General features: G+C 39.4%; 1 protein-coding gene across 2 annotated transcripts in view; it reads right to left on the minus strand.

The window, feature by feature from the left end:
• Positions 1–2,810: 2,810 nt before the first annotated feature.
• Positions 2,811–25,451, minus strand: part of LOC112557414 — a 30,897-nt gene continuing 8,256 nt past the window's right edge. The window contains exons 3-4 of one of the 2 annotated variants that reach the window (XM_025227240.1): positions 6,334–6,478; positions 2,811–3,028 (exon numbers count right to left, since the gene is read on the minus strand). In XM_025227240.1, the coding sequence (XP_025083025.1) occupies positions 2,952–3,028; positions 6,334–6,478 (222 nt within the window). In that variant the 3' untranslated portion in view covers positions 2,811–2,951. Of the gene's footprint in view, positions 3,029–6,330; positions 6,479–25,451 lie in introns of both variants that reach the window. The other variant, XM_025227239.1, reaches the window with a different exon arrangement.

Genomic DNA, 25,451 nt, shown 5'->3' on the forward strand with positions numbered 1-25,451 from the left:
TCTCGTGATGTGGAGACCAGCTCAGATGCCTTGGAAGTCACTTCACAATCATCGCTGATGTCCTCCTCTATAGTTTGTAAAGAACTAGACTCTCAACGAACAGTTAAGGGGAGATAATATACAACTTTTGAACAAATCCCACCCCTTGCTTCTCCCAAACACCCAAACCAGATTTGTATAAAATACTCTTGATATGACACACTCAAATAGTTTTTACATAAGAACTATTAATGATTGTGTAGGCCTCTTTGGGCACTTGATTTTCTTATACATAAAGAACATAGAGCGAAATTTTATAAATGTAACATTAATAACAATAATGCCTGGAGAATCGACTACCGTGATGTTCTTTGCCATTATTAATATCAAAGTTCCATCCTCCAATTAATCTTTTCGTTTAAAAAGAGCTTTTGTACTTTATTGCAGATGCTTACTTAGGATATAGTATATATATATGCTATACAGTTGTAATTACGTAGTTTATCTCTCTCTTTCTTATACTGTGGCTTTTGATCTTGCACTTGCGATGATGATGATGATGATGATGATGCCGTCATCTCCACCATCACATAGTATCCACATGATTAGTAGACAAAAAAGCGCTTAGACACTCACATGCAACAGTGGCGTAGGAATATTGCATACTGTCGATTTATGTGACTAAAAGCTCTTAGCAGACGATTTTTTCCAGTTAACTACTAAAACGAGGCTTGATACTACAAATCTTCCGGTTTAGTCACATTCTTTGTTTAGGCTCGCAGAGACTAACAGCGGAGAACTTCGCAAGAGGGCGTTGGTGTCTTGGCAGACAGACAGCAGTCCACTTATACACGTCCACAGACTGACAGGTAGAGAGAGAAGCTATAGGGCACCATAACACTTACCTCCCCTTTAGTCAAAATGGTTGCCGCCGTCCGGTGCTTGCATTTAATCTGATTCATATGCTTTGTGTAAAAAATTCTTGCTGTCATTATCGAACCAGTATTTTAACAGATTGTTTAAAGGTAGTTTTATTATTTTTATTATTTGCGTTCGCCATCTCTATCAGCAATTTGCAGGACTAGTCACGAAAACTGGGAGGCATTAATCCCTACAACCTATATTTTCCTCGAGAACAATTGTAACATTAGCTGCTAAAGGGTCCCAAAACCAAACAATTACTTTGTCTATCCGAGAAATCAAAAGACTAGTATACCCAAAGGTCTCGATGTAATTTTTTCAACTGAAAGTGAAACCTAATAATGTGATTTACTGTCATTACATGTTTGTGCGTTGAATAACCCTGCCTCGAGAAAAAAAACTTCATTTAGGGACAAAAGTATTCACTTGTGACATTTTCTTTTTCTTTCTTTTTTTAAAAAATATTTTCTGTGTTAAAGGTTGCGAGACATTTATGCGTTGTCATCGAATTCCGATGTAGTTGCCACGTTGTGCCGCCGGCACCGTTGTGCAAACAATGGCTTGTGTAGGCGTATATATGTCAACGGTAAATCTTGATGATCATAGGGCAAGGAGCTTCTTCAGAACAATGGCTGTTTAGTCCCATGCATGAGCGATTTCATTTAGTGGAGCGTATAAATTCAGATATTTTAGTAGCTTCCAGTAAGCAGAAATATTAACAGAGTTTGCCGTGAACCTTTTCTGTGTCCTGGTTTTTCCAAGTCTCAAAAAGCTTGGTTATGAGAACAGTTAAAATGAAAGGCAAACAAGGCCAGGTTTTATTGATGGTGTGTTAATGAAGAGCTTACAGACTATAGGTATAAAACAGCACTAAAAGTTGGATTCGGAGTCAAGAAAATTTGGGTCCGCGAGACACTAAGAAATATATGATTATCATCTGCGCAAATATCAATCGTCTTCGACCACTATCTGTCAATCCTGTTTTTGCTTTCACAGAATCAGTAGTATTTTATAAATGTTGTCACTTGTAGAATTAAAGTCTAGTATCCATAATGCCTTAAAGGTCTGTTTAACCTGATTCATTCTGTAAAACATTAGACAATATGTGGCAATATTTATATGACGGTCATATAAAGCATTCGACAAAGATTGCCACAGACAGTATGTATTTGGTAATAATTAAGCATTGTAAGAAAGATGACGATGAGTTGAAAGAGATGTTGATACGCTAATCGTGTTATAATATCATCATCATCGTCGTCGTCGTCGTCGTAGTAGTAGTAGTAGTCGCCACCACCGTCGTCGTTAGAAGTAGAAGCAAATTATCCAGTCGCTTAGTTGATGAAATGCTTTAGTCTGATAAGTGATGAAATTTATGTGTCCGGATTCTATTCCCACCTTCCCTTCCATCTCTCGGTAAAAGAAAATGTGTGTGTGTGGTGGTGTTGGGGGGAGGGCGTATTTCTAGGGGCTATTTATTAAATCCACCCCGACTGCTCGATCCAAATAGCATTTCACACCAGTACTCAGAAAGAGAGAGTGAGGCGTTCACAACAACTGTTGTCTTTGTCTCCCCTTGACTGAAAAAGGCTAGTGTCGATTTTATACTCTGTTGTCCATTGATCTGGTCCTTGAGTTCACCGAGCGCTGACAGCCTGTCAGGCAAAATAGCGAAGACATCATCCGGGTAACGTCGAGTTCCTTTGCCTCTTTCCACGTGTGTGTGAGAGTGAGAGAGAGAAAAATGATTGTTTGTGAGAGAGAGAGAAGCGAGTGCTTGTGTGAGAGAGAAAGGAGGGAAGCTTGGTTGTGTTTGTGAGAGAGAGAGAGAAGCGAGTGTTTATGTTTACTAACGCTCACTTTGCATCCAATACAATCCCCAGGACGACACATCAAACAAAGGCATGAACTAGATGAACTCCACATTTTTATTTCTTCCAGCACATCTCAGTTTTTGGTTACATTCCCGAAACTATATTCCGTATCCAAGTTTTTAATCGTCACTTTGGTGTGTACGTCACGTGACGCCTCTTGCCCTATCCGTGGGCACGTCACATGGCGCTTTCCCTTTTTGTCACGAGCCAGGGAGCCGCCGGGCACACCTTCCACAAACATAGGGACATTCCACCTGTCGACACAACACAAGTTTGTTATCAAATGACAGATGAATGGGCAAAGGCTACCAGCGACTGGATTGCAAAATGAACAGAAAGACAACGAGTAGAAAACTAAGAACCGCAGACAGGAACACTGTTCACAGCAACAATCTTAGGACTGAGTAAAAATGGTGCTGTTCCAATCCTTACATTTTAAAAGAACGAAAAATATGAATAAATGAACGGAATAAAAAAAGAGTCGTTTACCATGTTAAAATCTCTAAAACTGTGTGTGTGTGTGTGTGTGTGTGTGTGTGTGTGTGTGTGTGTGTGTGTGTGTGTGTTGGAGTGTATTTTAGGAATTGCAGTAAAGCCAGTTTACCTGCGATTTGGTGATGAAAGGTAAGCTTGAACAGAAACCTATGACAGCTGTATGTTAACTAAATCACACACACACACAAATAAACACAAACCACCCATTAGCACACATGTCTTTGCTCAATATTTATTTGTTAAGAGGCTAATTATATTTTCAACACTTCTTTATTCCTTCTCTTCGCTTTTTCTATTTAATTTTGAAGGGTTTCTGTGTGATCAACTCGCAGTATTGCAGCAATCCGTCCTGACAAACTTAACAAGTTCAATACTAGTTCCTAGCTACCAGCAGCTCACCTGATTCTACAAAGCAACAGCTCTTAGCTTTATTGACTCTTTGATTATGTTGTCGCCATTGTCATGACAGTGTGTTGAGCGATTTCTCAATAGGCACATGCACACACAACACAACGAATAACCAGATTCCCGTTGAGTCCGAAACAGGAATGTAAATTAGTGCTTAAAAGATAAACTTCTGATCGATATATTGACGACAGTTGGTGATTGTAATTATTTTAGACATTTAAGTCTGCTTTAGCATTTTCTATTATCTGAGCAAGGTCACACCGGTTAATTTTCTTTCTTAATTATCTTTATTCGAAGGAACAATGCCAAAGGCGAAATTAAAAAAAAAATAAATAGGAAAGAAATAATGATCTTCTTCTGAGTTTTGCCTCTTTCTCTTTGTTTGTTTGTTTGTAGTATCTTCTAAAACAACATTGTTGAGGTCAGGAGCAACAAAACCAGATGATGTCGTCGAGAGATTGTTCTTCGACCAAAGAAACCCGTGGCCATAATATTATGACCTCTAGGTTCACTTCGACTAGCGACTTTGTTGAGAGAATGTCAAAAAGCCGCCAGGGAAGAAGCCAATGAGCTAATTCGGCACAAACACGTGACGATAGCTGCGTGAGTTTTATCCACGAGCCTTTTGTGTTGTCCTCAGTCTCTGATCACAAAAAAAGACATCTGTCTGTGTGGCAATGCCGAGCAGGTGTCCTGGGGCTCCTGTGCACGTGCAGCCCTGGTGTTTGCATTTTGTACATCACGTCGTTGCGGTCTCTCCCTGGTTCTGCTGGGCCTCACTAGTCTGATTGCTCGAGCTGTCAGGCAAGAAAAAGGTCTGGAATTCCTCCCAAGAATAACGCAAGGGCAAAGTTTAACGAACATGTTATTTGTCCTCCCGCACAAGGTAAAGTTTAGCTGCGTGTTATTAGGAGCTGGCAATGGACTCAAGTTGCTCGGCGGCACCTTTAACCCACAAGGGTCGAACATCATAGCTGAAAACTGAGAAAAAAAGTTGACTGTCGTTTTTTTTTTTCAGTGTTGGTTGGTTAAAACTAGGTTTGATCAGGAGACTTCCTGATTATTATTCTTTTTATAGTTCCTGCCCTTTACCTTTCCTTCTGTTTGCATCTATTTCTTCCAATGACGTCTGTACCACTAAGACCTGCCTTTTTATTTTAATTTTCTCTATAGTCTTTTATTTATTTATTTATTTTTATTCGTGTTCAGTTTACATTTTCTGATTCTTATCGATCCGTCTGGTTTTTTTCTGTCAGTTTGTCAGAGTGGTTTTTGTTTTTTTTCTAACTGTCCATGAACTTATTTGCACGTTGTGTGCACGTGTAAGTTTTCCCAACAACTCTTTTGTCACTTTTGTCCCTGGAGAGTTCATATTGCTTACAGAGAATAAGGAGATTTATTTTCTTCCATTAATTTCTTCTTTCATTCTATCCCGCATCAACAAAAAAGCGTAAGATGCACATTGACCTATGAACTACATTTGTTCTCCAGGTGTCATGGCGCTAGGCTTGTGGACTGCAGGTACTCGCCGCCGTCTTGTTTGTTCTTCAAACACTGCACACTAGGGCAGGTGTCGAGAAAGCAGTTCATCGAAGACTTAGCACGAAATAGTGTGTTGGCGGGCTTTGATCTGCCCCACCTGCGATTGTGAAACCTTGAACAGCACTAGGGTTTGTTAGACAAGGCTAACGGCACCTACGCAATCAGTTCGAAACCGAACACCGACCCATTTTGTTGTGATGCTGGGAGAGACGGAGTTATTTCGAAACAGAACACTAGTACATTTGTAATACTTTCAGGAACTGATTGCGGCATTTTGAAAAAAAAATTCTAGAAGGTTAGCAGTTGCTTTAGTCATATTAAAACAGAATCTTATCACAGCTGTCATGCCCTTCTTGGTAATGGCCAATGGCATCCTTTTGAAACAGGTCCCTGGCATAGTTTTAGTTTCTTTTAGGCATAGACTCTGTTCTTTAAGAATGGAAGCTTAGTGAAGAGTCACGTGGAATGGAATGTGCAGTGTCGTCTTAAGAAGTTTCAGTAATGATGACTGGCAAATGTTGCACACAGGTTGGTGCTCAAGTCTTAACATTCCAGTAATGATGTAATAATTAGGATTTTAATGGGCGACTGAAAAGAACCTTGGAGGTGTCTGTGTCGTCTGCACTTTTGGAGCATGATCTAAGTTTCCGTACCCTAGGAGAGGAAGTTCATGTGCCTAAGGTTCATGTGAATCAGACGCATGAGCAACTATTGGGAAAGAGAGTACAACAGCTTAACGCTCCTTCATCAGGATGAAATCCCAACCGTCTATTCAAAACTAATCGATTAAAGAGACACGATGACGGGACTACAAACAGACAAACAGGAAAACAGAAAGACAAAACACGGACTGACAAACACGAAGACACAGACAGACGTCCAGCCAGACAGGTATACAAACAGAATTACGAAAGAAAAGAAAGAGAATGTGGAAATGTCACAAGAGGGGGCGGGAGAGAAAGACAAGCAAATCTGAAAAGACTTTTTTTCTGGTGATGCTTGATATTTGCCCTGAACAGGTCCTGCAAAAATAAGAAAAGGAAAAAAAAAAAAAAAAGAAGAAAACTGTAAACTCAAACAGCGGGCATGAAGGCAATGGTATGATACGTACTACCTGAGCGGCTTTGCACGGCCGAGCGGTATCGCTTCTGTGGAGTAAAGGGAAGGTCTTGGTCAAGTTCTCTCTCCTTGTCCAGAAGCTCTGACCGCAGCCTAAACTTTTCTGAAGCGTCCAGCAACCGAGCGAGAAGTAAGGACCTCTGTTGAGAAAAAAAAAATTGTATTGTAAATCAATGTACACATCAGCAGCCCCTCTTGAAATCGTTACAAACCACTTAAGTTGCAATATATAAAAAAAAAAATCGTATACAGATGTAAACTCGTTCCTTTGTCAGCATTCTCACTTTGTATCAGACATCTTTCTTCCGAGAGAGAGTTTACGAGACAAACATGGAAAAAATTGTGAATAAGTGACTCCGCTCTTTGTCGACAAACCTAGTTTCGTGGCTGTAAAACGAAGAAGTTTTCAAGAAAACAGAATACAAAAATTTAAGGTTTAAACGGGGAGATACAGTCGCCACCGATAGAAGAAAAGACAAGTATTTGGGTTTATTGTCTGCTTGGTAACTTGAGACAGCATCAAGGCGATAGATTAACAGAAAGAAACCAAAACTGCTGCCGTCTGGTCAGTGCAGGATGCAGACATGTTGATGTGTTTAAGATGTAACTTGTTTTTTCAATACCATAAACATGTTAACAATCACTAAGAAGATGTTTAAATCACAGTGAATGAGTGGTCAATGCATGGTTTACGTTTTTCATCTTTAAATCATGCAGACAGACAGAAAAACAAAGAGATACAGACATGAGTGATAACGTTAATCTTTTTCTTTGTCCTCTCAAGTATTTCAGTCAGACGAAAGATTTAAAACAGCAGATGGCAAGGCAATTACAGATATGATCTACAGACTGGAAAATTGAAAGGAGAGAAGAGAAGTGGGAGTAAAAATGTGACCAATGAAGCTTATTACACAAAGATAAAAAGGTAAAGAGCTCGTCTAGCAGTTTAAATACGTTGAGGTGTTTGTGTCAGATGCAGAGTTAGAGAGAAGAATGAAAGAGGATGTGTGGGAAAAAGAAAAGACAGAAAAGCTAGTTTCGCTAAAACAATTATTTGAAGGATGGTGGGACACAATATGTCTGCTTATTAGAGCGTATGAAGCGTTTATCACCCGACTACGAACTAGACAGCTGTTATGTCTGAAAACCGAGTCGATGAGTATTATTGCCAGAAACATCAGACTTCTTTTAATAACCTTCGCAGGCATTATCATGATCTGCAAGGACAACATTTTCAAATTTCATTGCAGTAAACCAGAGTGTCTGAGAACTAAAACCAAGTACCGAGAGGACGACAGAAGCAAATGTGGAAAACTGGACAATCGAAGCACAGATAATTTCTGGGGGGAATGAGCAGTTGAGGGAGCAGCTGATCGCATGAAATGTCATAAACATTCTCCACTGACTAGAGTCACCCAACCGTGTCTGAAGGACTCGGAAGTTAGTTTATTACACCAGTCCAGTGAGCGCAGTTACTATTGTATCAATCATCAAACCCTTGTACTGTCATGCAGCTTTACATCTTGGAGACAGTCAAGACTGAAGTGTTTTCCATTCTTACAATTCAGTCAAAAAAGGATCATGTCCACTTGATGGACATAATGACTGAAAATAAACCTCAAATGAGGAGGAATTAGGACATAAATCATTGCTTAAAGATGTTTGATGTATCTAGTGGACATTTTATGTGCTGATATCAGGTAGCAGAGCGAAATGTAAAAACAGTATTACGATGACGCGAAGGACGAGTGGACGAAACAACGGTAACAGCGTAGGTGTGGAAGTTTTATGAAAAAAAGACAGACATCAATCTGACATGCAAGGCAAGACATCTGGCGACTAAAAACAAACTTCTGCTTGGACAGGTGAGGTTCACACTTTTACCTAACTAAAACATGGTAGGAATCAATTTCTCACAGACATCTGTGGGCTTCGGACAACACCAACAGTGTTCGTAGTGCCAGCCTTTTACACAAAAAGGTATTTTTATCCAGGTATTTATTTCTATCCTATCTAACAAACACATTCGGACCATATTAAAACAATTTCTTATATCAGATAATCCACTGCACCGAGATTCTCAAAATTTATTGAGATTTCATACAATTTTCGCTTTTATAACATTAATCTTTTTTCATTAAAATAGGAGTGCAAAAGACGGAAACACAAAAGAAGAATTTAAAAGGATCAGTTTCTCACTCGGTTTGAAATTAAACGTTTTTTTTAGATTGAAGAGATTCACCGAGGATTGTGGAAACAAAATTCGTGTTATCAAGATTCTACCCTTAACAGCTTCATCCCTTGTCTTGTCTTGTGCATGTTGCACTGTTTTAAACTCTTTCTCTAGTCTTTCTCTTTCTCTCTCTCTCTCTGGATGTCTAATATTAAAATGAAATATTTTCCTCTTGGATTTGGTTTTCTTGAATGAACCACAATTGAAAATGTAAAAACAAATTACTTAATAATGTAAGAAAGATTAATTGTGTGTTGGGGGACATTGCTGTTCAACGCCGAGCCAGCAACTAAGGCTACATCACAGCCAGTCCTGAAACAGATGGCACGTGCAGAGAAAGAACAGCGTGCCCCAGACGAGACCTGAACCCAGGACAACCAGTTCTCACTGTATTCGTGACAGGCGCTGATCGTTTGCCCAGCGGACCGCCTGATTGATTGTGTGCAGGTGGTAGGACTGTAACATTCATATTAACAATCGTGACAGACTTCCCTTTATTGTGCGCATGACATTCCACAAAGTGTTTAAACACTTCTAGCAATGATCCTAGAGTTTTAGTTGCAGAGTGCTGTGGCAAAAATTAGAAGAGTTGTTTCAGATATTGTTGTTCATTATTTTCGTCAGGTATTAATTTGCCATATTTTTATTTTTTATCATAATTTTGCTATTTTCTTTTCTTTGGGGTAATGGCCTTAAACTAATCAATCAATGTAATGGATGAGTGTCTCCCTTGCTGTGTGAGTGAGTGAGAGAGGTTATATAAGAGTAGACATCTCCCTTTTCGCTTCATTCAGATGAGAATCGATTCCTGGATTCTTCAAATGGACAAATATTTCCTCTACTAGCAATTTTGACGAACTGTCTCTGTTAATTATTATAAAGCTCACATGTTTGCAGGGACAGACCCCGTGATTGCTGTCAGCGGATAAAGGGTATGTGGACACAGCAACCAACGCGTCAATATCCAGCTAGAATAGCCACATACACGCCACACTAACATGCTTGTGACACACCAACAAATGCCGTGTACATCAGTCCATTACAGTTCAGCTAGTGCAGGACACCCCATACCCTTACCCCAGGTTAACATGTGCTTTACTACTATTAATAATAATATCATGGAATAATATTATCCAATTCTGACGGTGGTTGCTATAAAATATAATAATGCCAGAAAAACCTGGCTTGAAATTCATGGCTGGCGACCGTAGAATAATTTTAAAGACATTTGAAGGAGAAGAAGCTAGGACTGAATAAACTTTTAACAAATGTCTTGTGTAGCACTTTAAACCCGCTTAACAGATAAGCGTTCAGGGTACAAATTGATGTATCTGTAATAACAACACGGATAAAAACAGTATAGAATACAGATGTTCGTTGTAAACTTGGGTCCCGCAAAAGAGAAGGATCGCTCGCCAATTCTTTTATACACACACGATAAATGCATACGATGATCAAATTTTATTTAAAGAAAAACAGAATGTCTATGTTGTATACAGCTACATTTTATCAAGCCTCATGTATATTCAATGGTAATTCTGAATTCGAGTACATGAATATTTTATGGAACATATTTTCCAAAGACAGACAGACTGGCCGACAATGGCAACGACAAATCTTTATTAATGAGAGGTAAAGTAAGCAAGACATTTACTCCTCGCCCTTTACGGGGGAAGAATAAGCTAATTAATGTACTAAGAACTAAATGAATAAGTAGTAATAAAGATAAGGTAAGATATCAAAAGAGAGTGGAAGGTGAATATGTGAAATGGTGGTTAAAACAGATATTTACAAGGGTCCTGAAGTTGAGGAGGACAGACAGACAAACACACAGACACAATAATGATTTGATTGACGCCTGGACTAAAAACGTCAATCACAGAAGATCCCGTAAAATGAATTTTCTGATACTTGAGAGTTCTTCAATTTCGCGCGGAGGAGAAACGTTTGCCCCTTTTTTCCTCCCGTTCTCATCAATCGCGAAAATGCAATAATTTGATTAAAATTTAAAACAACGCCGTGGCACTCAACGATCTATCAAAATGAGAGATTTGAGCGCGACACCTGTGTCCATGACTTGCCTCGTTGTCGTGCAGCTGAACGTTGACATGACGTGTGCTGACGTAACCCAGGCGGTTACACTGACTGGCATGACGTCAGCACGTGCGTCATGTACAGCTGGTCATGTCTGGGTTAGACGTTAGTCATCCCCCACAGCTGCAGTCTGTGAATATGGGATGGATTTAATACCCCGATATCCGGGTGAAAAGGGTCATCACGTGCATACCAATAGGTCGTAATTGCTTTGTCCACTTCATGTTCGGACATCTGGACCAGCTCCAACCCAGTAGGTAAGTAAGAAATATGACAGATAGAAACACTGAGCACAAGCCAGAATGTTCTGTCATGTGTCTGCGGAACTGGGTATATTATTATTATTATTATTATTATTATTATTATTATTATTATTATTATTATTATTATTAAAGCTATATGACAGCAAAAAACTTATTGCGTGCATGCCTCTGTGTGTTTGTGTGTTTGCGCGCCTGTACGTGTCGGTACGTCTCGCATATATTTAAATCTTAAAATTATATATATATTTTACATCCTAACCTAGCAAAACTACAAAAATCTTCTAAAAATTATTTTAAAAAATTTAAATGAAACAATTTTTTATATTTATTTTATGAAAACAATTCCCAAATGCATGTTCTTTCTCATTTTTGTGACATGTTGGAATGTTTCTGACACATCGGTCCTACACGCAAAGGAAGACATCAATGTGACAGGATTATAGAAATAAATAAAGAAATATCTATGCATTCTCGACGGTTCCCATTCTTTATCGGGAAGGAAAATCTGTTATTAAGCCTCACAAGTCAAAAACAGTTGCAGCAAAACATGCATTTTTATAAGTTAAACACCTTGTTTACAAGTTTGGACAAATCTTGAACTTTGTAAACTACATCTGTGTGTGAACCTGTATTGACCATGATGAAAGCCCTAGGGGACGGCAGTGTATGTATGGATGTCTGTATGTATCCATGTTTTATACATGCGTTCAGGTATGTCTGTTTGCAAATTTATGTACGTGCATTGTATAATTGTGCAGCTATGAAAAAATAGAATAATGTGTGTGTTGGTGTGTGTGCGCGCTTATGTGTTTTATTTCACTTATATACATTTTTGAATCTGTTTTTTAAACATTGTACTTGCAAATCAAAGAGAAACGAAGGGGGTAGAGACAAGGACACGGGTGGAAGAAAAGTTCCTCATTAAAGTAAGCAATTATTTTCTCGAAAGTTAGACTCAGCCAGTTGGTTTACAGCAATACCTAATTCAACTAAAATTCCTTATTCCTATTTTTCCTTCTATCCAGTCACTAGTCGGATTACCGATTTCGTAGAGAAGAGGACATTATGAAATTATAAACTTATCATTCCTTTGGCCTTATCTTCTGTGAGGACGGCATCGATCCCTTCAGCAATAATAATAATAATAATAATAATAATAATAATAATAATAATATAATAATAATAATAATAATAATATAATAATAATAATAATAATAATAATAATAATAATAATCTGTTGTTATTATTATTAAGTTCGTGATTTGTATAGTGCATATTCACTCTCGTAAGAAGCGTGTTCTTAGTGCTTAAGACAAGAACAAGACAGGAACAACATACAAAGGGACAGAAGGATGAACAACATTGCTGATGACAAATAAACGACAAAAATAGAAAATGCAAAAAGGAATCAGGTAACAAGAACTAAGAGTGCCGTGATTCAGCAGAGAAAGATGAGTATGGAAGGAGCAAAGAAACGGAGAGGACGACTGGGGGAGAGGGGGCTGAAAAAGGAGTAGGATTCCTTTTTTCATTCAGTCCATTCAGTGGATACATTTCTGGGTAGAATGAAAAAGATGTCAACGATATACACAGTTTAAAAAAAACCACCTTGGCGAAACCCAGCAACACTACGTTTCGCAATATTCTATGCATTCCACGAGCTAACAACGAGAAGAATCACATATTTAAACTTGACGATTTGTATTCAGTTTTAATGGAAATTTTGTGAAAATAAGTGAAAGTATTTGTATGGTGCCATGCTAGACCAAGTGCGCTTTATCAACTCCAAATAAATTCAATGAAAGATACTCGTTAGCAGATTTGTAAGACAACCTACAAATGTGTTGTGAGCTTCTGCAATAATTAATTTTTCTAGTCTGTTGACACAAGTGCAGAAAGTTCGCATGATTCTAACATTTCATTCTTTAAACTCGTATTCTTCCTTCAAGATCAGTAGCGTCAGTCAGCTGCTGACTATTAGGACTAGTTTAAGCTAATTACAGCTAATTAATGCTAGTTAGAACTGGTCTCAGAAAGACTTCTGCCGGTGTCACTCATTGATAGAATCCCCGTCATGTTCACATTCAGTGATTAACCGACTAAAGTTGTTGGCTGATTGTTCACAGCTTGCTCTTTGATAAAAAGTTAATCCACCCTTCCAATCCAAGCTTCTCCCAATTTTTATACCTGCGTTCCCTGCAATTCCTATTTCTGATGCCCCGCCTCAGGTGAAGTGTCAGGAAAAATCAAAATCTCGTTACTCAAACGAGATTTCCGCTTTCCTCTTGACAAGCTTCAACACGAGAAAGGACATACGAGTATGAGTCACAGAAAACATGTTCAATGTCCTTAAACAGTACCTTCCTTTTTCCGACTTTAACCCTCCTGCCACACCGGCTCTCTATTCAATATATTCGCACGCACGAACAAACAAACGCTTGTGTTTCTATGCTTGCATGTAGCATTTTCTCCAACCTATACTTCTAATAACTTCTAAACCTTCTAATAGTTAAAGGAGATAGTATGCAAAATGGTAGCAGGTCGGAAATCTCTGAGTAGAAAATGTTCAATATATGAGAGAGGGCAAAGTTCACTTCCCATTCATTTCATCCTCTCCTTACCACATTTTTCAGGAAGGTAGGAGGGAAAATGTCGGAAGCCATATTGGGTTGTCAGCGATCAACACACAAACAAGATCGCTGGATGACAAACGGCGGGTATGGATGACAACATTTTTTATGAGCGAGTTCATTGAGTTGACTTAGTTCTCTAGCCCACTCCTTCCAAAAAACAAATGAGTGGGTCTGTGTTTCCAATTATCTCACACCTTAATGAAACAAGATTCTTTTGCGGAGTAAAATGAAGGCAATCTGCACAACCTGCCCTCAACACGGTTGAGTTTTGCTGCTTCTGTAGTATATCATGATTTAAAATATGTAAGACACTACTTTTTATGAATTTATATTCTTTCTGCATATATACACATTGTATGTGTTGATTTTATATTGATAAATTATTGGACAGGATGAGGTGAGGCAGGTGTATTAACGAAATAAAAGTTTACTAAGAAAGTGTACAAATGTACATAAAATGTGTTTTAGCAAGTAAGGAGTACATACTTGAAAGGGAAACACAACAGTTTCAGAGTCGTTTTACTGTAATGTTCTTCTGGTCTTGCATCTCTGGGATAGCTGCATGACTTGAACACAGTCTATAAAGCTTCCTTTCGTATCTGCAGTCAGTGACAGATGCCAGCATGTTACTGGAAGTCGTCTACATCATCGCCTAAATTTATGTATCAACAATTTATCTTTCATATCTTTCCCTCGAGAATGTGTGTGTGTGTGTGTTTGTTTAAGACTAATTGTAAACGACAGAAGATTACATTAGCTAATTTATTTACAAATGTGCCTCTTATCTTGCCATCATCTTGCTCATTCAAACAAACAAACAAAAAAAAAAAAACAACAAAAAAAAAAAACAACAACAACAAAAAAGATTAATGCAGAAAAGTATAAAGAAATTATCTCTCGAGCATTTTGTTTATTACAAAACACAAATCTTAAATTCAAACACCGACTGAAAAACTTTGCGCACTTGCATATTGCGATGGACATAAGCCCAAGAGATTATCAGTTACATTGTAACTGTTCTTCGCAGATTCTTCGTGATTTAAAGAGAGAAGAAATTCTTATTTTCCCTCACCCTCCGCCCATATCCCCTCCACATCACATGAGACATTATACATTTTGTACTCAACCAGCTGTCAAGACAGTCCCAAGACATTAGCACCAAAAACAGCTTCCTGGACATAGTAGTCATCTACATCGTTCTTTTACAAATGAATCATCGTGCTAAAATATATCTTTCAAGAGCTTATAGCAAAGTAATGACATCCTCAGAGACTATCGAATGGAACTCATTTAGACAAGCAATATTATTTCTGTACTTTTTTATATTCTTGCTGGATATAGACAGTAATGTTCAACCCGTCTTTAACTTGTGCACTTACTGTTACACTTGTACAATATCCTTCACTAGCCTCATGTTTTGTATTTGGGCAATGTTCTGTCATTTTTCGCTTGGTCTGGCACTTCTGTGCTCGGCCCTCACCTTCTGCAATTGTTCAGTCTGTGGTGTCTGGCATCTCAGCTCCCAGCTGCCCTTATGATGTCTTACACTTCCCGAATTTACATAGCCTGGGACTCAGTCTGGCCTTTTAGCTTCTTTATATTCCTCACTTCCCGACACCTGCTTCCGACCTCCACCCGTTGATAAATTGTCTTTGACGCCGCGCCCACCCTGACCCTGACTGTGCAGCACTGGTCCAGCGTAGTCTTCACTTACTTCCCTGTCCACACCACGAGGCTTCCATTACCTTGCCATCATTATCTCCTCTTTTGTCACGAATGTCTTCTTTAATGGTTGACAGAAGGCGATAATGGCGGTCAAGTTGTGAGAAGCAGCCGCTCTCTGTCTGTGTTTCTTTCTGTTCCTGTTTCTCTCTCTCTGTTTTTGTTTTTTTTTTATGATCCCATGATTGGAGTCGAACCACATGTTGGTGTGTTCTCACAGTTAACACAAACAGAGACCCAGCTCAAAAGAAAGCAAGAGTCCATTTTCCCAACTGTCTTGTAAAATGTTTTCTTGTTATGCCATAAATATTCCGTGTCCCCAAGTGCTACGATTTATGAAAACTTCTTCGCTTCAAAAACATTTTGAAAGGAAGGGTGGGTAGAGGGACGGGTGTTTAGTGTCTCTTGCACTTAAAAGCGAAACAAAGCTGAGGGGATGGCGACAATAAATCCTTGCATTAAAAAGGTATTCTCAACAGCAATCTGAAAGAAACATCGAGAAGACAGAATTATAGCCTTATGAACGCAGATGCGTTCTTTTGTGCTACAGCGATACACAAACACGAAAGGTTGCTGCTTGCTCCGACAATGGCGTGAAGATCGGGTGACACCCGTTGAGCTCTTTAAGCGAGCTTACAAAGATCTTTCACCCACAGAATCAGAGTCTAGACAGACAGACCGACGAACGGACGGACAGAGTATTCGTCACAATCTAAAGTTTTCGGCCATGATGACATTTTTTTCGGCCGATAACCATCTGATATCTGAAAACTATGGTTGTCCAGGCTGGCCAGTATCCAAGAAACTTTGTGAATCCCTAACTGTGTTTCTGTATTTAGTAACAGTCATGCGGACTCCTGTACACATTACTGTCGATGACAATGGTATGCAGCTTACCTCTGGCAGTGTATGAAATTGTCTGGCACTTAAACTAATCGGCGATAAAACGTTGCGGCGCATGTGCAGAGAGATCTGTTTCAGTTCGCAGCTCCTCTCTCCTCCCCCTTACAAGAATCATAATTCTCGTAATACTCGAATTATGCCCCCTACCATTACCTCCCCTGTGTGGCGCAGATGCAATCGGTCCATCACTTCACGGCTTTTTTTAAACTGCAAGCAATTAATAATATTCCGATACTAACAATTATCAGGATACTTTTCTGCAGAAAGATTTTAACCAGCGGCTTCAAACTTCTCCTATAAACTTTTTTAGGCAGAAGCTTTGGAGTTGACATCGTCCTCGTGAACTCAAGACATCGACACCTTCACACAAGCCGCCGCTCACTTGGGTGCTAAGCGGTCGTTTCCTTGGTGGTGACAGGAAAGGGAAACAACTATCACGGTGCAAGCGGAAGCTGGTGAGAAGGCTGTGGCGAAGGGGGAGAGAATTAACCGAGTCCATGCCATCAGAAAAGAAAAACATTATTAGGAACACAGTGTTTTGGCGGATTGCAAATTACACTATCTTCTAGCGGAGAAAAGGCCTGGTGACAGCCCAAAGGGGCAACTGTAGGTGAAGGCAATGACAAACGGGGTTTCTGGTTCTCGTTTTTCCAATGTTATTCGCTCTAACCTTATTTTGCGATTGCTTAAGAGGCGCAAGTTAAATTGCAACGAATGACACAGGAATGAAAGAAAGAAATGATGGAGAAAGGACGAAAAGAAGGGAAAAAGAAAAGAAAAGCGGAAAAAAAAACCAAAGAGGAGTTAATGACAACATAATAGATAAACGAAGAGAACCAACGATTATTTGACACACAGAGCTATCGAGGAAGAATTAAAAGAAAAAGAAAGAAACAACAGATTCAGTCTATATAACCTATAGGTTCCCTATATTTCCCAAGATGTTGTATTTAAGTTAAGTATTCTGAGAAAAAGTTTATACATCCTATTCAAAAAAAAAAAAAAGAAAAAAAGAAAAAAAAAGAAATAAGAAATCCAGTTTTTGAGTATCCTGCGAACTGTCACCATTTTTGGGGCTCTCCGTCTCTCGGCTTTGTTCCCACAGGGAGCACTTGATATTTCTACTAATCAGTCGGGTCAGGGCTCGGATGTTTCTACCCCTCAAGCTCTTGCACCTTTTTTTAGACTATTACAGTGATGATGACAGAAATATGAGAGAGTTTGACAGTGTGGGATGTTTGTTGGCATACGAGCGCTCACCCGAACCCACGGGACCTGTCGACAGAAAACAAGATCAAGACTGCGTGCACAATACTTCACATGCAAAGGCAGAATCACAGTCTTATTTGTTTTTTTTTTAATGTACGCTGCTGGTCAGTGTTCACGAGAGATTTACAGACATGAGATGGAATCCAGCGAGACAGATGAATTGCCTACACAACCTACAAAAAATAATCATTGACTTATAGGATTGTCTGAAGTTTTTGTCTCCTTTCTGTCATCCTCAAAGAACTCGAGAGAAGGACTTTTTTGTAATCATTAGGTGAGGCTCAGCGCAAATACTATTTCCCCAATATCTCAAGAGACAAGCCCCCAACTATCCCCATGCACATAAAAACGCCAACAGTTTAGACGACAGGATTGTGAACAGATTCGTTGTCAAGGGCTTGGTCAGTTGGGAGACCTGAGATTGTCTGTTATTTGTTTCTGAGTACGAGCTAAGAAAAAGCTTTCGCTTGCATTCCAGACTTAATTATGTCTGATTTTCAATAGTTTTCTCATTTTGCTTTAGCAACCTTAGAGTTCTACGTTTTACTTTTATCTAATTAGGTATCTATATTGCGCGTGGTCGTATTAATATCCCCTTCCTTTTCTATCTTTAATGCCGATATGTTTTTCTTTAGTTATGGTCATTAGTACGTACAATGAGGACATACAGAGGGCAAAGGGGTTACATGCAATGGCATCAGACAAACAACAACTGAGAACATCGCCCCATGGCTATGGCAGGCCGCTAGCAGAACACTACGTGCTGAACACGGTCTGAAGACGTGAGAGACAGAGCAGCGTTTAGGGAAGCGCCAGCAAGAAAACAATGGTTTCTTAATCCACAGGAACAACATAACTTGGTGCCAAATGGGGGACAAGAGGTGGACAGTCTCCCACAGAGAGATTGAGAGGCTGACAGCTCGTCCTCATGAAAGCAAAGTCATCAAAAGTATTGTTGTTGTTGTTTTGGTGTTTCTATTATTTAGTTTTATTTTGAAGGTGATGATTTTTTTTTGCAGCCTTATCAGAGATGTGGAGAAGGAATGGCTTTCGTGATAATGTACAAGAGTCGTTGCTGTTTGCAAAATAAACAACACAAAAATATTACAAAACTTTGAATTTATATTTACTGGGATGTCATGTGGACGACCAAGGTCCAGTTTTATGTGACACGGTCAGTTCATGAGCAGTCTGTGAGCTGATAAAGGCGATAAGATGTTAATGAAATAATATTTAATAATAGTTTTTACATCCTGAGATGTTAGTCATTAGGGAAATCCCTGCAAGTGTCAATACTTGAACAGATTAAATTATCTACAAGGTGTAGCAACTGTTCTCTATCCTCTGTGACACTTATGATAACATTAGAAACCCTTGAAAGCTCCCGAAAGCTTTCGTTATTCATGGGCAGCTGTCTTACAGGAATCTTGAGATTTCATTACTGCCATCCTTCGCCAGCTTGCCCGTTGGGAATTCTTTTGATTTTACTTTGAAACAAAGGCTCTGCCTCCTATTTTCACATGCATTGTTTATCTGATCCGTACATCGGATAACTTTCTTCCCTCGCTCCCACGTCATGACGACCTCAAAATAATTTTCTCCTTTACGAAATTTAATTGTCTTTCTTTGTTTGTTCGCACTCCTTTCTTTCTTTTATTATTAGGTGTTGGGTAATTAGGGACAGGAAGGTTCTTTCTTTTCACTCTTCTCTGATAGTGCACGGAGGTTTCTCGCCTGCTAAGAAATAAAGCCAATGGTCGAGGCTGTGGCCTCATTTTGTTGAAAAAATGCTTGTGTCTTATTGAAAACAAGATATGGACGAGGCAGCAGTTCAGAGAACGAACATCAAGATCGTAAGCCATGAAGGTGACTGGTGAGAACGCTTGGCTGTTCACAGATCGACCATCTAGAAGTAAACTGCCATGTCGTCTGCTCGGCTGCTGCTCCACAGTTTTGTAATAATTAGAAACTTGGGGAGGTATAAAGTGCAGTTATCTTTCCCTGAGCGGTCATTCCGGCTGGAAACGAGATGCACTGGCAGGCGATAACATTTTACGACTTTTTTTTTTCCACCTTCCGTCCTCCGGTCGCCCACACTCCATCTCTCTTTCTCTGCTTACTCTTTAGCGAGAGAGAGAGGATGTGAGGAAGCGACTAGTAAAGAGAATGTTTCTACGAGACGTGTTGCTGCTTATCACCACAGCATCTCTTACTGAACTCAAAGAGCTGTTCATGTTTTTGTTAATTTTGTTAAGGATCCGGTTAAGTTCCATACAAGCAGCTGGTCTCAAACGGACACGACCGCGCTCAAACTCTGGACTTTGTCATATGTGTCAAGTTTATGAATGCATAAACCTTGCAAGACAACACAAGTAATTATAATTTGATTTTAATGACTTTAAACAGGACGTTAAAGAGGTGGGACGGGAAGCCAGTCAGAAAAAACAACAGCCACCAGAAGAGAAAAAAATGCGTTTCCAGGATGAGATCTGAACACAGGATGACAGATTCTTACTGATGGTTTGAAAGAAAAAGGAAAAGAAGAAAAAAGGATAAAATATTGAATAGATAAACAGCTAGAAGGAAAGAGAAAGAGAGATAAATGGTGAGAAGGAAGAAAGCATTGCGATAAATTAATCGAAACACAGAAGAAATGTTGCAAGCCAAAAGGAATTTATGGAAATATGAAAAAGAGAATTTGACCGTAAGTGCACAGGCAAGAGAGAAAAAGCTAAGAGTGCTGAGAAGATTTATGAGTAAACAGGATCAAGGCCTATTCTTTTATTTGCTGCAAACAATGATAGAAAACAAATGCAATACATTACACAAACTTAGGTTTCATTGGGGCCAAAGAGCGAAGTCGCATTCCTTCAAGTAACAGTCAAAAGGCTGTTACACTTTTAATTTTTATTTGTCTGTTTCTCTTTTCTTTTTTGTAAGTGAAATGAAGGCGTTAATGAGTGATGATTGCGACAAAACAAAATCTTCATAAGCAGTGGTAATGTTTCAATAATTCAATATATTTTTGTGATAATTTAATCAACTTCCTGTTTCAGACTATAAGTTTACTCCTCGGGCATCGTCCGAATTGTGAGGTCGGCTTTAGTCAGACTGTGTGAAGACAGCCTCATCTACTCGACATCCACACAGCATTAATGAAATTGGAGAAATCTTTAGCTATCGCTCACATTGACCAGAAATCATAAAAAAACTTAACAAGAACTAAATATGAAAAGAGATTTGCAGTAAAAATATCCTTTCAGTTAATCAAAATCTCGTGTGAAAAAAAAAAGAAAGCAAAGATTGATTTTGATTTGTCTGGGGTTTCAATACTTTTTACATCGCCGAACCTTACCGAATTTGACAGGATTGTTGAAAATATCAAAATTGTCAAGTAAATTCTTTACCTTTTAGTAGGAGGCAAACACCAGGTGCTAATTTCCACACAGAAAGGACATTTCAACCGGAGTGTCAATCCCGAATATCGTTTACAAGTAGATAACGTGGAGTAAGGAAAGCGATCTGTCTTGATGACCAAATGGAAATAAAAAAAGACACAATCATCAATAGAATCAGAAAGAAAGATGATACAATCTACAGAAATGAGAAAGAAAGAATAGAAAAGGATTAGAAAATAAAAGACGGAGAAGAGTCCCCAGAGCAGAGCTGTAGGATGTGGAGGCAGGACTTGGACACAAAGACATACAGTACCTCGAGTACTTAATTCTGATGACAAGGCGCAGGCGATAACTCGCAAACAAAGTTAGTCCCCCTAAATCGCATCCAAATCGATTGCTGAGGATGGAACACGTTGCCCTAGGCTTTACTAAACGGCTGTTCATGAATAATTTCTCGGCCTTATAAACCTGACTATGGGACATCGACTAATTCTGGGCGGACTCTTCGGCAAACAGAAATTTCTACTCTTTCTCTCTTTCAATCGTCGCGCGCAGCTCCACGTGTGTTTGCTTTTCATAAAACATTTCCAGCCCATTTCCAGCGCGCATATATGTTTAGTATTTATTTTTCATTTTGTGTGTCATTCATTGTCCATTATGCAAGAGAAACGGACGGTGTCCATCTAGGATCAACCCAACAATAGTTTGATTTCCGCTACAGCTGCAGTCCTCCATCCTCCAACCTCCCCACCTTGTTGATGATTTGTTTGATATATTAGTCACCTTCTTTAAGACTTACGTAAGCCGGGAAGCCATGTTGGTGACCGGACTTCCGGCTGAATCGCACGCTTGCGCACTACTCAGGTCTTTGCGCCCTCCCCCTATTTCCTCTCAATCTGTTTCCAAAATAATAAATTGGATAGATGTCAAATATTCTCTCTGCCACTTCATACTAGATTATTTCACCTCAGATGATTGCGTGAAATCTCGTTATTTTTCTGTCCCGCGGTAAGTTGTTGGCGGTCGACACGAGTCTGCTCACCCAAGCGTCCACTCTCGCCAGACAAAGAAAGGACAAACGATTTCTCATATTCATATTCTGTCATTTCACTGCATTTCCTGTCCAAAGTTTTAGTACGATTATCATACTACAAAAGAATGTAGTGGTAACACTTCCGACATGTAACGGTAACCCGTAACCAAAATAAGTTGACACTTTGTGTACTCACCTTACCTACTTCCTCCTTTTTTCTCATGTTCTGCCTCACTGCCTTCAGTTTATTCCAGCTCAGCTGCAACGATTTTTCTTTAAAAGAGAACCTTTCAGTACCTCGAAAGATACTACTCTCGGAATTAAAGACGAAAACTACGCAATTTCTTATTTACCAAATAAGATTGTATTTATCCGTGCCTGCTCCACGTTTGAAAAAGAACACACAGAAAGCAAGAACCTCCCCTCAGAAAGATTGGGAAAGCAAACAAAGGAAAAACATAATAATTCTCATTATCAAGGAACTGGCATTAAATGCATTACACGACATCAGGACCTATCTTTGAGGACCAGCAACACGCAATCCCTTTGTTTGTGGCACGACAGGGGTAGTGTTTGTGAAAATGAAGAATTTTGTTTGTTGTCCTCATGACCGTGCCGTAGACGACAACATCGTGATACAAGACTGGGAGGAAAATGGTGGAAGGCTTGCAACGGCCGGTCCTTGGGGTGAAACATTAACCTTTGTACCGGACAAACCAGTCTGTGTGTTTTTGACAAAGACATTCCCTTTTTCTCCTTCTGACCCACTCTCTTCATTTTATTGACCTTCTATATAAAGTCCTTTTTTCGTCTGTTCCTGATGCTTCCTCCTCTACTTCATCGTCTGCCTCGATACTTCCTCATCTGTTTCTTCCTCTCCTTCTCTATCTTCTCCTCTCTTGCCGACTCAAAGCCATTTAAAGATCGTGAAGAATAAATCTGACCAGTATTTTAAACAGGAAGTTTTTTTTCCCTTGCAAAAAACGTTTATTAAATCAAATAAAAATGTTGGAGACAGATAAGCAAACTAATATTGTGTTCTTGGAGGATCAACTTTCAGGAGAAATCCATTTTTTAGCGTATGCAAACTTGTTTGATGAAAGCCTTATAAAAATTTAACCAAGAAGTAGATAGCTTGACTTTCGAACTCTCGTGAATACGTGACTGTATATTTAACAAAATGCGTGATTTTTATTCTCGGTGAATTCAATTTTTAAAGGAATTTTAAAGATGCAAGTGTTTATCGGAAACTGAGAATTCTATATTTCGTTGACTTGATTCTTTTTCCTGTCAGACTCCATCATTCTTTTCGATACCTCCCATTTTCTCTTTTCTCTCCCGTGTCCGTTCCTTTTCATCGCCCTCCCCTTAGGGCAAATCAAGAAATTTAATTCTTTCTCCATTTTACGACAAAAACTTCAACTGTGAAGGTAATTTACATAAAATAAAGACATGAAATTTGCGGCCCTATGCTCCTCACAGGAGCAACAAGGAATAAGCTAAATAAAGACACGAAAAAAAAAAAGAACAAAAATACAGGATCTCCTTTACCGTTCCTCGCATCACAACATTTTTTTGTTGTTGATTCAGTTCAGTCTTCAGTCGGCTACGCCAAGACCTCACACGAGCATATAGTTACACGTTTTCTGCTGCTTACAACTGTAGAAATACCCGACTTCCATGACATTCCACCAATAAAACTCTAGAACCCAATCACACGCTACATACTTACTTGTAGACTTCAAAGTGATGATAGTTACTGAGCTCCCGTTTAACGCCGTTTGTGTTTGATGTCGTTGCTTTGCTGCTCCTAATGGGATTTGGTGATTCCTGCCCACGTGACATCAGCTCTAGGAGCGAGGGATGCGAACGGAGGGGGGAGGGAGGGAGAGAGGGAGGAGAGAGGGAGGAGAGAAGGAAGGAGAGAGGGAGTGAGAGAGGTTAGGGTCACGATAACAGCAAAGAGCAGTGGGGCGATGAGGAGGCGTTTCACTGAATGCTCGTCCTCGGTTTGCCGAGTTTGCCGAGAGAAAGTATAAACGTTGGCGGCACGAAGGACCCGACATGCGAACGTTGGCCACAAACAACGGAGGCGTTCAACGAGTGCAACACCACATAGAATTTATATTATTGTTAGGTTTCCGGCAGATATTATTCGAAATGAACACCGCATGGAAATATTGGGCCAACAGCTAAAATCCATGTTCGTCTACACTGGGCAAGTCGATTTGTGATCTCAAAAAACATTAACGGTCAACCAACGAAATTACGAAAGGGGAATAATTTATACAAACAGTACACAATACATTGTTTCCTTTATTTCTGACTAGAAAATATAATGTTTTCAGGATTGATGTACATTAAAAGTGAACTCTGTTGCCATGGCAACCAACGAAGTTGTGGTACATTACCGGGCATTAAGCACTGCTATCTCAAACAAGAGAATATTTACACATAATTAAAGGCTTACTAGAGTCAATGAAGACAGTCATATATCAATAAAACACTGGGTGTCATTAGCTTGTCATATAGCTGTTTATTTGTTTATTTATGGGTGCAGTGGGGATGGAAGAGGAGGGAACGCAAAGAGTTTCCTATGTTCGATGTCAGAGTGTTTATTTTTAAAGATTGAAATACATCATAGCTGGGGAAGGGGTGAGATTAATGCAGAACTATGACAACCTTCATGTTGTAACAGGCTACAAAGAACACATCGCCAAATCTCGTCCTGCGTGTTCAAGTGGTGAAGTCGCTCCTGCCAGGCTCCTAATTAATTTCCGACCTCCGGCTCAGCTTTGAAGAGCCACACATGTCTTCCAGTCTAGTACAGTGTCTACACAGGTGCTAGACAGACTATTTGGATGGATGCCTGAAGGGTGAGTAGGAAACGCTGGACATCAACACAGAGAGAAATAAAGACAAAAATAACAGAGATAATAGATAAACAGAGCACTTTTTTCTCTCTCTCTGTGTTTTGTGTGGATGTACACGTTTGTTGGAGAGATTACAAAGATACGAACAAAAAAGAACAAGGTACTTTTCCAAAACAAAAACAAAGGTGGTTTCAGAGATGTGTTCAATCCCGAAGTTTTAATCAAATAAACAGCAAGCCACTGCCGCCTTCCAAATGGCGAGTGTCGTCTGCGCACATTGACGGAAATGACGTGGAGTAAACTTTGAGGCAGTGCAGATAAGGAGAGAAATAACAACGGTGAGCTGTGGGCCTGGTTAATGAAACAGATAAACGTAGAATCAAATAAACAAGCAGCAAGGGATACTTCATTGTTGTTCCTTCAGCTTATCGCATGTTTTCTTCTCGCTCGCTGACCTGCACGCGCTGACAGACCGTTCATATCCGTTAACTTCTTTTTTATTCTATCTCAATCCCTTTCTTTGTCAGTCTCTCTATCGCTCTGCGCGCTTGTGTGTGAGAGAGATAGAAAGAGAGAGAAATAACCCGTAATAGACTGATACATAAGGGGAACATACTGACATACATTGAATCTGTGAGACGGACTCTCATGCACACACACAAACACGCTAACCAACAAACATGATAAGAGAG

The sequence above is a fragment of the Pomacea canaliculata genome, linkage group LG2, assembly GCF_003073045.1.
Source record: "Pomacea canaliculata isolate SZHN2017 linkage group LG2, ASM307304v1, whole genome shotgun sequence".
In the NCBI taxonomy this organism is placed as follows: domain Eukaryota; kingdom Metazoa; phylum Mollusca; class Gastropoda; order Architaenioglossa; family Ampullariidae; genus Pomacea; species Pomacea canaliculata.